Raw genomic sequence first — 15,725 nt, 5'->3', positions numbered from 1 at the left:
CTAAGGGTGCGCCCGGCCACCCTGCGGAGGAAACCCATTTCGGCCACTTGTATCCGCGATCTTGTCCTTTCGGTCATTACCCAAAGCTCATGACCATAGGTGAGGGTAGGAACGTAGATTGACCGGTAAATCTATAAATATATGCAATATTTAAAGGTTTTATTACGCAAAATTGACTTGTGTGAGCTTTAAGCCATGTGAAAATAGCATAATATGGGCACTTTAATGTTTTGTCCTTCCTGTTACATTAACTTCAAATTATACATTATGTTATGTTGACAGTTACTCTTTAAATTACTCTTAATTGAATCATTTCGTGGACCGCAACTTTGTACTTCTACTTGAGTAATATTATTTTGAAGTAATGTTAATCTTACCTGAGTAAAATCTTTGGCTACTTTCCCCACCACTGGCCAAAATTCAACAGAAAAAACTCACAGACAAGCATGTTAAATGTCGGTAACAGCTATTATTTATTGAAATGAAATTAAAATGAGTAGGTACCAGTTCTTTTGCATTGTCGAGTGGGAGTGGGGGGTGACCGTGGGAGCATGTAGTGAACTCAACTATACAAGAAATGTCCAGACTGCAGCGCGTAGCCTGCTCCAAACAGCCGTGTTCAAAACATGCAACAAGTCAACCAACCTGCTGAAAAGGTTTGAATAAAAAAAAAAAAAAATTCCAAACGGATCCAGTTGCATAAATATCACTGTACAGCCCACTCTGCTCATTTGTACAGGGGAAAGAGTGAAAGGTCAGAGCGCTGAACAAGTTAAACAGGAGCACGCCAGGATCCTGGTGCAGACAAACAGTACATTTACATACACGGCCCTCTGTTTCTATTTACAATGTGCTATTGACAAGATAGGAGAGGTGTACAAGTTATGTGTTCTTTAGCCCTATCCCGACTCGGCCATGTGGGGCTATTTTACTGCAAAAAACTAAGCTGGGCAGAAAGACAGTAGTCCCAAATAACGGACAACAATGGAGAGGCAAGGGAAGTGTTTGAGGCAGTTTTTGAGTAATTTAAAAGAGAGGATATCACCCAGTAAGATATGATGTATCAAAAAAAAGATTAATTTTGATTTTGAATATTGATGGGACAGTAAGAAATGTTCACGGCTTGATGGTATACTGTAGAGCGGTGCATGTTTATGATCCACGGGACTTCGTAAGTGAGTAAGTGTTTGTATGTGATATATTGCTGCTTGGTTATGTCTTGAACCCCATTCACACATGTAGCCTGACCCGGGAATTTACCTGCATTTTGTCAGAACAGAGTCGTGTGAACAAAGCTAGAACTGATTTCCCTGAATTTTTGATTTGCAGGTTTCCTGGCGTAAATTACCAGGGATATTCAGGGAGGGCTTATGTGTGAATAAAGCCAGATAATTTCATCATCATCATCTCTTGGTTTCCGTGGTTACCAGCTCACTTTCCTTAGTTACCAGCTCGGTTTCCTGGTTATGCTGTATTGTACACATGTTACATTCCATTCGTATTAAATTAAAATGAAGCAGGAAACGACACTCATAACCAGGAAACCAAGCAGCGGTACAGGCAATTTTCTGGCTTTATTCACAGAAAGCCAGAAAATGAGCCTTTCTTACATATTTCCAATAAACTGCCAGGTAAATACAGGGAAATCAGACTTTGTTCACAAATTACCGTTCTGACAAAATGCAGGTAAATTACCAGGTCAGGCTGCATGTGTGAATAAGGCTTTACTCTGAATGATGTCATCTCATAAAACATAACTGATATAATAAGAGGGTTCACTGTAGGACAAATTGCCATTTTCAATATTTGCAAATGGATATTATTGATTAGTTCCTAGAAGCAGTTGGTTACAAGGGCTGTACCATCTCTGCCTGTGAAAGCCTGAGAGCTGGGTAAAGCCGTGAGGAGCCGAGTCGGGCTGAGGACTGAACTAAGAATCTGACACCACAACATTCTAAAAAGACAGAATTTCTTTCAAATGCAGAGCATTTGATCTGCTTAATGTTCAATATCTCTGCAATCACTGGATTTATCCACATGAAACAAAAACTGGCACAAGGTTTAGTGTCTTCTTTGAAAACAGATGAATTCATGTGAAATATTTATGACACTTTAGTATTAAAAGTAGTGGCATTATTCAAACACTATTTTTAAAAGGACCTTAAAGTGCATGTGACAGGTTAAAGTACACATTTCACTAAAACTTAGTTAACATCATTATATTTAAGATTTTCCTACAAATCTTTTTTTTTAAATATAATTTTGGTGAAATGTATTTAATTTTACTTCCTGGTTGGACATTGGCAGCAGATATGACATACGTAGAGGTAATTTCATTCCAACTGTTATCCTGTTATGTAAACGAGGGTCAAGCGTCTCAACTGCACAATAGATAAGATTAGGGCTGTAACAATATCCAAAACTCTCTGTATGATACTTTCACAATATGTATCTCACGGTATGATATTTATTGCAATATATTGTGGAGGGTGACAAAATTGCGAATATGCTACTTTTTCCTTGCCTTGACAAGACTTGTCAAGACCAGTCATAATGCTTAATAACAGTTATTTCTTCATGTAGTCTGCACTGAAACAGAGCAAAGGATCATGTAGTTCCCTCTGTTCTGTTCGTGCATCTAAACAATGCATTTAAGGAATGAGATTTGTAATTCATTATATAGTGATGGCCCATGATATAATTGTGAGACTTTTTATGATATGGTACACAATATTTCATTCACTTATTGTTACATTCTCAGTTAAAAATAAATGACACCTTTATTTTGTAAACTGAAACATGATATAGTTAGAGGGATTCTGCTTTAGAACTCACCACTACTTCTCCCGCATAACGGATGTAAAACTATCAATCAATATTTACCACAAGCACTATCGCACCAACCAAGTCAGAATTTGAAAAACATTAAAACCAGTCATATGCACTTTAAACCTCAATATTAACATGGTAAATGTGTGGACCCATTCCCTTTTTTACAGTGCATTACTCACTGGTGAACAGGGCTCCGTAACTACACTCCTATGTGGGACATGAATGCTAATCTATATTTAGTAGTAGTAGTAGTTGGATGTGCGGTTAGTCGTTTGGTTGACGGCTAGAAAAAGCACTTGACACATTAACGGCAATACTATTTACACCGATTTCAACTGACACTTAACTGCAAATCTAATCTGAGTAACCGCCCTTTACAAAGTCCTATACTGGCACAAAATTCATGATTAGTTCTCTCTGCGTACAAGCTTAAAGTGTGGAGTGCAAACACGTGGGATAATGCCACTAAACCTACAGCGTTGGTGACGTCCCTTTTGTGAGAGCTGTGGAGGGCCCTTGAACCAATCCACAGGGGACGATATGTTTGCATGTGGTGGAAATGTGTCAACCAAATGCAAAAATCACATCGTGGGAATTCATAAAAAAACAAAAAAAACAACTAAAATATATAAAAACAAAGTCGATGGGTATAAAAGGCAACAAAAAAGTGAAAGTAAGATGCTCGGATGCTGGCAACGCAGAAGTTTTGTGGTAAAGTCTCTTCTCTCTGTGGGCATCCAGCTCAGTAACTGTCTCTCCTCATCTCGTTGCAGAAAAGTGAAACTATGTACAGTATGAACAAGTCCATGAAGTCCCGAGAAGCTGAGGCCTGCCCTGACAGCGGTTAGGGGGTCAGTTTGGGGTCAGTTTGGAATCAGTTTCGGCCCTCCTCGGTGCTCCGCTCGTGTTGTAGGTTGTAGTAACAGTTCTGGCACACTCGGACTGGAGAGGAGATCTTTAGCCGCTTGATCTCTGACTGGAAGCGGCTGCATCTGGAAAACACAGGAAATGTGTTGAGAGCCTAGTGCTGGAAGAGAGGAGAAAGCTTAGGATTTAAAGGAAATGTATATCTCATATATATTGTATGTATATCTGCGTTCCCAAACATGAAGTAAATATGTTCAAATCAAATATAGCATTTACCGATTACAACTGTAATGCTGGTTTATGCTAATTTGGTGTTTTGGTTCTCAAGACGATTACACTGGGTTACAAAAAAAAACATTTTTGAAAGTTGTCTGTGTTTTTTCAACTGAATTAGGACCATTTTGCACCGCTGAATCCAAAAATGATATCCATTTTTCTCAGTCAGGTCAGGTTTTTATGCTAATTTGATTTAGAAAAATCCAATCTTCCGACTAAATTGATTACAATTTTGTGACATTATCAGTTGATTTTCTTTAATATTTCTCATCCAAAAAATGTTTTAGGAGATAAAAAATAGTTTTCTAACAGAATGTATTAATTAAATGTTACGTTATGTTAATTGATAAAGGTAAGTACATGTAAATTGGAACGTTACGTTATCATTGTGCAAAATTCAGGACATGAACTTCTGTTTTTATGAACCCCTTGAATGCTCAGCAGCAGGGATGTCTCTCTTCAGAGTCCAACAGTAATCAGCCATCATGACTGCATCCCTTTAGTCTTTATTTATTAGAAGGGACAATGTACAGAGACATTAAGTTCATAAAACAGAGATGATCTGCACCAGATTATAGCTAAACAGCTAGTTTTCATCTGCAGTCCAGTCCCAGCGTCCCTGATACCTGGTCTCCATCTCTTTTATGTTCTGATGGAATCTCTCCACCTGCTCATCACTCAGTGGTCCCAGATTCTCAGGAAACCTGAACATTTAGCTCCTTTTGGGAAAAAGGATGTGGAGCATCATCATTAAAACCACACTGGAGGAATCTTTGTCACTGATGTCAGGAAATTCTACAAAGACAGGTACTGGAATTTCATCACAGTGAGCTACAGGACGACGTGCTGATTCACGGTCAGGATACTTGAGGCTCCTTCGGTTCTTTCTGTTGATCCCAGTCACATCAATAGCCCAGAAGTAGCTATTGATGTCGGCTCCCTCCAAACCATGGGAATTCCAAACTTCAGACAGCTCTTCTTGCCTTTAGTCCACTGACGCAGATACTCGGTGCATGACTTGCATGCCATGTGTGGCACCCAAGCTTCATCTTGGTCACCAAGTTTAATACCAAAATAAGCATGGTAAGCATGCTTTATGAAACTTGTGACTTGATTCCTTAGGAACATAGGTGTATTCACCGCAGATGTAGCAGAATATGTCAGGCTTATTTTTGCAAGATCTTCTAGTTGAAGCCATTTCATTCACTTGTAATATAAAAAAACAATTAGTCATAAGTTGGCACATGCAAAATCTTCAGAATTTGTTTATAGCGAGAAATATAACAGAATTTTGCATCATATGACGTGAAAATACTCATACATGTAAACAAAATCGTCCAAAAACAAATATGTAGCTTAGTTCAGAACGTTGACCTGATTGAGCAAAACCAATGTGATTTTTGGATTCAGCACATCAAAATTATCCTAAATCTAGACAATAAATTTAGTGTTGACCAGTGTTATCCAATCAGAAAGCATAATGAGCTTCACTTGAGTCTCACATATGAGCTGCCCGTCTCAATGTCATATCCAGCTGGTTTAAACCTAAAAGGCCTCTGAATCTGGATCTGAATTGTCAAACCCCAGCACCTGCAGCCAGTCATTAATCAGGGCTAGTGCAGTCTCTGTTCCTGCTGTATATGCAGTCCATAAATTGAGAATTAGAAAAACTTGTATGTGTCCTCCATCTGCAGGTTAAGGCCCTAACAACCCAGGTTCAGTTGTGATTGTAGCAAAAAGCACTTTACATTAAAGCGCAACCAAACACTAAATCAACTTTTTTTAGCACATACATAGTGTTTAAAAAGCATTCTCTACTCTGCCTTGCTCCTAGGCAATTTTAGTGCCAACTAGACAAATTAGCAGCTTTCTGGTCAAACACCGAGTTGTGCTGCCTCCAGGGGCCACTGCATCTTCAAGGAAAATTTTATATTTTATATTATGACAACTCTAGTCACAAACTGTCAAAGAGGCATTAAATTTAGTGTGGAAGTAATGGTTCTATTTCATTCCTCCTGACCACCAGAGGGTGGTGCTGAAGGACATTTGTGGTCATCCAGGAGTCGTAGAAACATAGTTACATTGGTAACTTTCCTCCTTATTCTGGACTGAGGGGCTTACTTCTGGCAGAAGAGCTGGCCACAGTTGCGGCAGTGGTGTCGGCGCTCAGTCAGAGAGAAGCGCACGGTGCAGCCGGAGCAGCTGTCCACACCCTCGTCCTTCACCCAGTGGTCAGCAGCAGAGCGCCCGGGCTGCTCACTCACTGACCAGCTGAAGACCCGGCCACGCCCATCTCCCACCAGCACCTTACTGTGGTCTCTGAAACAAGATGGGAATGTTATGAAAGTTTTGTTCAAGCATGTTTCAGTGCACAATGTGAGAGAAGAATTTATAAATATCATTGTTTTATGCTGGATGCCTTTCCTACTACACAGCACTGCTAGTACTATATGATAATGGCTCAGTCAGAGCAGGTTAGTGGTTATGGTCCCATGATGAGATGCTCTGGGTTTGAGCACAACACTGCCATTTTCCTGAGCTGGCTGTGGAGCAAAGGGACTCACTTGGAGATGGCCAGGGAGGTGATCTCGGCCGGGTGCCCGTTGTCCTTGCGATCGAAGGCTGTGTGCATGGTGAGTTTGCTCCTGAACACCAGCTGACGCTCCCATCTGTAGCCTGTAACAGCACACAGAGTCAGAGTGCAGCCCAGTGTGAGTGAGAGGTCTACTGACATCCACACCCACCTGCCCGGAGCTGGTTGTACGCGCGGGCCTCCACTGTGCTCCCTGGGCCCAGGCCGGCCTGGCTCACAGGGCAGTGGTGGCTCTTCATCTGGTTCTCGGAGTAGTTCACAAACACAAAGCCGTCCTTCTCGTCGATACTGAGAGTGTCTGACCAGCGGTGAGAGTCGTCTGAACCACTGTCCATGGACCAGGAGGCTCCAGCCCGCCCAGAGGGACCTACGCAAAAACAATGAGCAGTGTCAGACAGTTGGCTCCACTGTTGTAAATGTGACTTTGATATTATAGAGGTATGCAGTGTAAATTCAGATCCTTAAACATTAACTTCTTTAGTTTAAGTGGTCATGACCTCTGGGCCGGTGCACGGCGCTGCCCGGCTGGCTGCCCGGCTGGCTGCCTCCTCCGGTGGAGGGGTTGCGGGGAGGTTTGGACTCTGGACATGGCTCTTCTCCCTCAGACTCACTGCTATCCTCCTCCCCATTGTGACTCTCACTGCCCTCTGTAACACACATACAGCTGAAACAGTGTGTTCTCCTGTAGCCTGTAGTACCACAGTAGATACTCACCCATCTTCTCCTCACTGAGGCAGTCTGGGACGTCCGGCTCGCCCTGCTCTGGGGCTGGGGTCTCCGGGACCTGCAGGAACTCCATCCTCCAGAACTAGCACAGAGGCACAGTCAGACAGGAATACTGCTTCATGAGACCACAGAGGTATGTACAGAGGATAGTGTACCTCTGACCACAGAGGTACACTATCCAAAAGTTTGGAATTTCTCATTCAATGTTTTTCCTTATTTATGTTTACTACTTTCTGCATTTTATATAAAATAAAGAAAAAAGTTAAATAACTAAACTATTATTATTATGTTCAAATAACAAGTAACCACCCTTTGCTTTTTTGACAGTGCTGCAGGCCCTTGGCCTTTTCTCAGTGAGTTTTATGATGAAGTCTCTTAGGACTTTATTTAACAGCTGTGCCTTTTCAGGGTCAAGAAATGCCAAGAATGTGCAAAGCAGTGATCAAAGCAAAGGGTAAAGCCTATTTTTAAAAAATAATTTGAATTTTGTTAGAATTTAATTTAAAACATGTTATAGTTATTTTGAGTTTATTTTTTGTTTGTGTCAAGTAATATGTCATTCATGGTTTTGATGGATAAAGAAGAAACATAAATGAAAAATTGTGTCCAAACAATTGACTGGTCGTGTGGCTGACAGGATGACCTACCCTGACTACTCCGTCGGAGTGGCCGGTCAGGATCACGTTCTGGGTGTCCCACTCGTACATCTCCGAAACACAGCAGCACAGGATCTGCTGGCTGCGCCCGGTGAAGGTGTTGGCACTGGCAATGGGGCTGCCATTAATGCTCCACATGTGGATGTATGTGCCCGCACATGACACAATGTCGCCCTGTGGAGGACCACCAGTCACTTTGTAAATACATGAGAATGGACTGTACTTAAAGGTCCTATGTTAAGCAAAATTGACACTTTAAGCTATGTTAGAATATTATTACCTCATCAAAAACATAACTGGAGTTGTGTTTTGTTTCATTCACACATGTTATCCTGCATTTTTAGTTCAGTAAAGATTGGCAATTCCAGGGCTGAAATTATCCAAATGATTTTAACTGAAGTTGTATGAAGTTTAAAAACACAATGCAGCACTTCCATGACATCACAAGGTGTATTCTGTTTGCAAGAAAAATTCAGTACAAATATGCAGTATTTGCATGATAAACATGTGTGAATGAAACAAAACACAACTCCGAGAATGTTTGTGATGAGGAAACAACATAATAGCATAGATCAGAAAATAGCATAATACAGGCCCTTTAATGTAGCAATGTACTGTAGCAGGGAGAGGCAAACTCACAGTGAGCTCATTGATGCATAGGGCAGAGATGGGCGCACGATGCCCCCTCAGCTGGGTGATAAACGACAGCTTGTTCAGGTCCCAGATGATGCAGGTTCGATCCCGGGAGCCGCTCACCACGATGTGATAGGCCGAGGAGGCAGTGAGGCAGGTGACTGCATCTGTGTGTCCCAGTAAGGCCTGCAGGAGAGACACAGTTAGGGATCGGCCGATATGGATTTTTTGAGGTGAAATTTGATATTTCACCTGCTGCGATTGTACAATATACCAATATTTACTTTTTTAAATCCTTAGCGAGGCCCACAAATGTATCTTAAGTTAAAGTAACAATAAAAAATGTACTATTCACTTTTGTAAAAATTATAACAAAATATATTTTACTGGGAGCTAAAATAATTAGTTGTATGTTTGTGTTAGCAGCCGTATAACACTCCTCTATTTCCATTTTGACTCAGCATGCGGAAAAAGGGCACAAAGGGAATGGGGCAGCACAAAAGAAATATAAATATTTGCATAGAATATCGATATCAAGTATCAATGTCTGCCAATACTGATACCGGAACCAATATATCGCCCATTCCTAGACACATTCACACATGTCCAGCAGAGGGAGTTCTCCCATGTTTACATGACTGTACACAGAGGATGCTTGGGCCATATGATAAAAATAACTGAAATTTGATCTAATACTGATGCAATTTGTGCTTCAGTGCTTCAGTATACTTAACACAGCCCCTTCAACCCTTACAGACAGAAAAAGGTCTGCAGTCCCATGCTCACCTGTTTGAGGCTCAGAGACTTGGCACGGTCCTTGGCGGTGCCCAGCTCCCACACACAGATGGCTGTGCTGGTGCCTCCGGTCAGCACCAGTTTGGGGTTTGGACAGATGGCACACAGGACCTGGCCCCACTCAGACAGGCTCTCGTACACCACCAGCGCCTGGAGCAAATAGCAACTCAGTCAATGTGCCTTCTGATGACTTGTGTACAAACCTCAACTAACAGAAACTACACAAACATATGACACTGGTTAAGGCCAAACGGTCAGATTTCCATTATCCCTCTGCGTACCAATGGAACAGAGCAGTATTGTCTGTTCAGAAACACACAGCCTAAATATACAGGAAAACAAAACTTCACATACATGTTTGATGAAAGAAAATAATTTCAACATGGCCATAACCTCAAAAACAAAAGTTTTGCAAAATATTGACCTGGTGAGATGTTGGATTAGTAACTTTACTATAATTTCAAAGAAAGGAAACATTAAAAGGAGAGCTAGTGTCCCTCTGACCTTATCCGACTCATAGTTGGTGAGGCGGCAGCACAGGTCGGCGTAGCCCCAGGCAAAAGTCCTGCTCCAGGACGGAGGAACCAGAGCTTTGTTTTGTTCCACAGCCAGGATTCCTTTGTCAGTGCACACAATCTGCCCCACTGGCTCCCTCAGCTCTGCACAGGAACACAAGCAGAAAGCTTACTTTAGTCTTTAATTGAAGAGACAATGTACAGAGACATTAAGCTAATAAAAACAGATGTTCCACACCAGATTATAACTAAATACAGTAGGCTCCAGTTTAAGAGGAGATGAGGGTCCCTGAGTGTGGGGATAACACTGGTGCTAGAAGTACCTTTGACAGGAGCCAGAGAAGGCCTGAGGTTGTCCAGATGATGGAAGAAGATCTTGTCACTGTTGGAGCTGGGTGGTACACTGGCCACATCTCCATTGGTTTTACTGCGAACCCGCTTGGGAGGGTGAGGCTTTTTGAAAAGCTGAAACATCAAAAACACACTGTTACATGCTCTTCTCCCTGAGGAACCCAACAGATCTTCTCGGATGAGTTCTGACCTGTTTGGGGATCTGTCCAAAGTTGTTGATGAAACCGATAGTAGCGGTCTCCTTCAATGGGTCGTTGATGTTGTAGATGTCCACCTGGCCCTCATAGAAGAGGTGGTGGAAGACATTCACCGCTTCCACAGCTGGAGGACCCTGCTGCTTGTAGCCGAAGATCAGGTCGATCCACTCATGAAGGTGACTGGAGACATAGTCACATTCCAGAGCCTGCGGACACAGGGACAGAAGACATGTCAGGAGGGCAAAGAACACATTTAGCTGTTATAGGACAGACAAACTGGAACATCATGTCAGCACATGTAGAAGTCAAAGAATTACAGCACACCACACCCACTTTAACCACATGGCAGGGCAAACACAATTCCCCATAAGAGTCTCTGAATATGAGCCTGAAATTCAGCAGAATCAGGGAGCAGAGGTGATACAATATGACATTCTCATTGTTCTCATTGAACACATAAAAGACTTCATGAAATGAAAAGGAGATTTTAACAGACGCCCATGTAAGTGGTAGGTGGGTAACGTGGCTAAACTGTGTGCTGCCCCACCTCTCGGTGCACGCGGATGAACTCCCGTGGGTCACCTTTGGCCCAGGGTGGCAGCAGCACGTCCCCCAGCTTGGTGCCATTCTGCTTGGCTCCTGTGAGGAGCAGAGCACAAGTGAGTGGAACTCCTATAATACACCTCACAGTATAATACAAAGAGAGATACTGACCCAGATCAAAGTTGTTGGAGTTGAGCAGGAACTCAGGCAAGTAGAAGAACTCTGGGATGAGCTCTTTGACGTCGGCCATATTGTGCTTGGAGGCAGACATCCAGGCCTCACGGATGCTGTGAAACATCCTGTCAGCCAGGTCAAAATGGCCACCCTGTGATTGGACAAGATGGAAGCAATCAGAGGCTGAGGCAAATTACTCAGGTGTGCTGGTGAGGGGTGTTTAAGCGGGACTGAATACCTAAACTCCGCCCACAACCAGATTTCAAATAGAGTTGCTAAACTGGGCAGCACCTGGAGGACTAAATGGGAGTGAAAGTGGGGAGGAGGGGTGGGGTCTGGACATATGAGGAGCAGTGAGTTTGGTCTGACAGAAACACTTCAAACACCACCCCTGCAGGTGTATTCAGAAAGACCTTATAGTAAACAGGGCAGTCTTGTGTGATGTCTCTTGGTACTTGAAAAAGCAGTGGCGCCAACACACACTTGTTTTTTGTCTGTTTTGACAACAAAGCTGCAAATATACCTAGTCTGCACTAAAACTGCCAAAAAGGACCAGGCTAGGGATTGTGTATATGCTGTTTTAATAGCATTATCTACTGTTTAGTAGAATCTAATGTTTAGTTTCACTTTAACAAGGTGGGAGCAAACCTGCAGCCGGAGGAAGATCTGTGTGAAGGGCTCCATGCGCACCAGATACGAGGCCACGATCATGGCTGAGGAGTAGTGAGTGCCGTAGTGGTAGGCCGGAGTCTCACCTGCAGCACACAACGTAAGGGATTAGATTAAGGATAAATATCAATAGAGCCCGCATGACAGGTTTTGATGATTCTTTAATTTGAACTTTAATTTATATTTACAGCAGGTATTAAGTCATAAAATTTTGTTTTACACCAACCAAGAAGTCATTTGCAAAGAAAAAGTTGAATATATGTTAAAATTTAAAGGAAGTAGAGAGTACTAAAACATGTTGATGACATCACGCTAGGGAGAATTCAATCCAAAGGAGAGGAAAATGTACATGCAAGAAACACATTTTTCTGATACTAACATTATTTTAACAAAATAAACATGTTTAATATATATTTTTACTTGTAAAACAATAATTCTGTGTGCAATTGAAGAGTGTCGTGTAAAACATATTTGGTAGGTAACAGTTATGGAATTCCCTACTGTGACGTCATGATTTTCCACCATTTTAAACGTAAAAAATGGCCAAACTTGGAAAAAGAATTGTAATTTTTTTTTTTTTTAAATAAAATCTTCCTTATGCCCTTAACTTTGTTTTAGCAAAATTAGTAGTCCAACCTGTCAGGGTTCAGGGTTAGAATTGCAACCTTTAAGATACATATATTGATGATCTGATCTCTGTCTGCTCTATCATTCTAAATTTACTTCTATATGTAAACTTTTTTTTGTTTTTTTGTTTTGCATTATTATGATAAACAGAGAATCTATATCTATCTATATCTATAACTAATGAGGTCCGTGGGCTCTCACCGTTGGGGTCCTCCCAGTCCTTGTATCTCTTCTTGTACTGCGTGAGCCGATCATCCGTCTGAGCACCCATGGGTTTTGACAGGTTACGGAACGTTTTGGGGTTGTTCAGGTCTAGCTCCTGAAATCACCACACAAGTACATTTAGTAATCACCAGCTAACCAACTGGGGAGTCCTGAGAAGCACGTGGCATTCAGGGCAGACAAAAATGTTCACCATACATTTTTCTTTAATGCATGTGCCCAAAGATTTATTTCCATGGGCAATTGTATTAATTATTAAGCTGCAGATGTGGGTAGAGTAGCCAAAAATTTTACTCAAGAAAGAGTAACAGTACTTGAAAATAATATTACTCAAGTAAAAGTACAAAGTAGTGGTCCAAGAAATTACTCAGCCAAGAGTAAAAATGTATTTCAGAAAACATCTCAAGTGAGAGTACCGGTAAGTTAAACTGTTGTGACGTTAGATCTGATTTATAATTTGAAGTTAATGTAATTTGAAGGAAAAACATGTTTTCATTTCCAAAATATGACTTGTGTCCCAGTATGAGCCGAGTGTCATTCTCAGACCTGGGAGTCGTAGTCAGCCAGGATCCAGGGGAACACTGGGTACTGCATCAGGTCATTGTAGGAGCGGCCCGCCAGTGTGTTTAGGTGCATCAGGTACTGGAAATTACTGATCTCTCCTCGCTGGAAACAAAGATGAAATTTCCAAATGTGTAAATCACAATGTTGAAACCTGCTAACCCTGTAGTGTAGACATCTACAGACATGTTTTGATAAATAACATTCTTGTATTCAGTGTTGTCACCCTAGTAAAATTTCAAACTTGATTTTGATACTAACAAATTAATTTGACACAGATTACAACACTATGATGAAGCTAAAAAATGAAAAATACTCTTTTGTAATAGAGTGTCATTTTCAAAACAAAATAATATTACTTTCTTTATTTTAGCATGAGTTCTTATATTTGTTTTGATAAAGCTTAAAATCATACTAAAACATACTAAAGCTTAAATATTATCCTGTGAATGTGATTTTTTTTTTTTTACAGTATCAATGCCTGCCCAAATGAGTATCTAGTTTCAATACTAATTTTAGTATCAATTAGTATCTGATTTTCAATACTTTTGACAACCCTACATGCATTAGTTTTAAAGTTCATATTTCAGTCTAATCGTAAATGCTCCTGGGTTTGTTTAAATTCTGCACAGTCAAATTAATCTAATTGCAATTCATTAGTCAGAGAAAAATTAAAAGATTATTTCAAAATGCAAAACGGATTATATTTTGCTCAGTCCTAAATGAATGTTTGAAAACAAGTTGGGGTTGGGTCTTACCTCCCATCGCTGAGTGACAGACTTCTCTCCCACCAGAGTGCTGAGTAGCCCAGACCTGAAGAGGAGAGACAGGTTAGGGGGGTGGAAATGAGTTAGAGGGAGCAGACACAGGTTAGAAGGAGCAGACACAGGTTAGAGGGATACACAAAGGGTATTTATCCCAGCTTTAAACCTGTTTCAGTAGCCTCCCGGGCGAGTTCACGATGACATGGCCCAGGTATCGCAAACTATTATTCATTGCCATTCAGTTACAACAATATTTTTGGTTGTAAAAACAATTTTTTTAAGTATCTAACATGTTGGACATTTACACTTGCCATAAACTTTAACAGCTAATCAGTACAGCCAGACATAGCCAGGCACCTGTTGCTTAGTGACACGATGAAATAGCAAAGAATACTAGATGGAAATCTGCGCTGCCTTCTTCTTCATCATAATCATTAAAATTACTTAAACAAGTGTGTGGTGTCTGTGCTCCATAAGAGTGTGAGATTAATAATAATTTCAAAATAATACATCTGCGGTTGGTAAACTTTGTGCCATATCTTATATGCTCTAGTGCGTTTCCGGTTGTCCAGAGGGCTGGAGGCTTACCCCTGCTCCACGCTGGTGTTAGGCCTCTGTCCAGACACCGACTCGGAGCTGTCCACCAGGGAAGGCACCACCGCCAGGAACCTGCATAGACCAACAGCCAGTCAGTAATTATGGACTTGTTATGAACTTATGCAAACCACAACACTAGAGCTCCGGTATTCTGATTTGCAGGGTTCCACAAATTTTTTTTTGTCTGGAACCCTCAAAATAACCAACACATGACCCCCACTGAAAGATGAAATTGATTTCTGTAATAATTTGATCATGTTTATTTGAGTAGTTATGTTGACCTACTTTTAAAACACATTTTCAAATTTTAAATGCATACAAGTCATAGTAAAAAGATTTAGTATAAAACTTTTGCAAGTCATTGAAGTATTTTTCCCAAATTGCTCAGTGATTGTTACATTCATCCCTACCAATGTGTCATTAAAGTGCATTCCCCTTCACCTTAACTTATTATATAACCCAGGAATAGTGAGAGTACCTCTGATAGACTTTGTTGCGCACTCCTTTCTGGAAGGCCAGTAGATAGTTTCTGCCGTCGGCTGAGAAGACCTCCACTGCCATGGGCTAAAACGAGAGAACAGGATGGAGACACCAGACACAGGTTTACACACAGTGGGACATGGTAACGTAGGATTAGCCTGGGGTAATAAGTTTAAATGATTAAAAACTGAAGAAAGAAGTGTGATAGTAACTCTGAACTAAAATTCCACTTCAATGCTAAAGAAAAGGCTTTGACACTCAACAGCAATTTTGATTCCACAATATCATGCTGATCTTTCCCTCCACAATGTGAATGTATTCAACACAATCTTATTGTCTTTCTTAAATAATATAATGTGGCCTCCACACTTGGTGCCTGATTTGGTCCTGGTTTGAGCCCTGTTTAGTCCTGGTATACCCCTGGTTTGGTCCTGTTTTAGTTCCAGTTTAGTCCTAGTCAGGTGTCGCCTAGTCTGTGTTTAGTCCCAGCTATTCCCAGCAATTTTGATATGGTCTGTGTTCAATCGCAAAAATAAACATAAGTGAAAGTTGTTAAAGGCTCTCGACACACAACACACAAAAATTTATAACACATGAAAAAAAAAACATTTAAAATTAAACTATTTCTTTTACTCCACCAAATCTGG

At 41.1% G+C, this 15,725-nt stretch overlaps 1 protein-coding gene across 2 annotated transcripts in view; it reads right to left on the bottom strand.

Annotated features, from left to right (window-relative positions):
* Positions 1 to 451: 451 nt before the first annotated feature.
* Positions 452 to 15,725, bottom strand: part of wdfy3 (WD repeat and FYVE domain containing 3) — a 61,432-nt gene continuing 46,158 nt past the window's right edge. The window contains exons 47-66 of one of the 2 annotated variants that reach the window (XM_055223969.1): positions 15,077 to 15,162; positions 14,590 to 14,670; positions 13,996 to 14,050; positions 13,223 to 13,342; positions 12,656 to 12,773; positions 11,807 to 11,913; positions 11,156 to 11,309; positions 10,989 to 11,080; positions 10,435 to 10,647; positions 10,217 to 10,358; positions 9,883 to 10,037; positions 9,370 to 9,528; positions 8,590 to 8,769; positions 7,942 to 8,124; positions 7,283 to 7,376; positions 7,066 to 7,215; positions 6,720 to 6,935; positions 6,540 to 6,651; positions 6,097 to 6,294; positions 452 to 3,824 (exon numbers count right to left, since the gene is read on the bottom strand). In XM_055223969.1, the coding sequence (XP_055079944.1) occupies positions 3,707 to 3,824; positions 6,097 to 6,294; positions 6,540 to 6,651; positions 6,720 to 6,935; positions 7,066 to 7,215; positions 7,283 to 7,376; positions 7,942 to 8,124; positions 8,590 to 8,769; positions 9,370 to 9,528; positions 9,883 to 10,037; positions 10,217 to 10,358; positions 10,435 to 10,647; positions 10,989 to 11,080; positions 11,156 to 11,309; positions 11,807 to 11,913; positions 12,656 to 12,773; positions 13,223 to 13,342; positions 13,996 to 14,050; positions 14,590 to 14,670; positions 15,077 to 15,162 (2,733 nt within the window). In that variant the 3' untranslated portion in view covers positions 452 to 3,706. The remainder of the gene's footprint in view (positions 3,825 to 6,096; positions 6,295 to 6,539; positions 6,652 to 6,719; positions 6,936 to 7,065; positions 7,216 to 7,282; positions 7,377 to 7,941; positions 8,125 to 8,589; positions 8,770 to 9,369; positions 9,529 to 9,882; positions 10,038 to 10,216; positions 10,359 to 10,434; positions 10,648 to 10,988; positions 11,081 to 11,155; positions 11,310 to 11,806; positions 11,914 to 12,655; positions 12,774 to 13,222; positions 13,343 to 13,995; positions 14,051 to 14,589; positions 14,671 to 15,076; positions 15,163 to 15,725) is intronic. The other variant, XM_055223970.1, reaches the window with a different exon arrangement.

This window comes from Periophthalmus magnuspinnatus, chromosome 9, assembly GCF_009829125.3.
Source record: "Periophthalmus magnuspinnatus isolate fPerMag1 chromosome 9, fPerMag1.2.pri, whole genome shotgun sequence".
NCBI classification, from domain to species: Eukaryota; Metazoa; Chordata; class Actinopteri; order Gobiiformes; family Gobiidae; genus Periophthalmus; species Periophthalmus magnuspinnatus.
The sequence above is the reverse complement of the archived record's forward strand: the minus strand, read 5'-3'. Positions and strand labels throughout refer to the sequence as shown.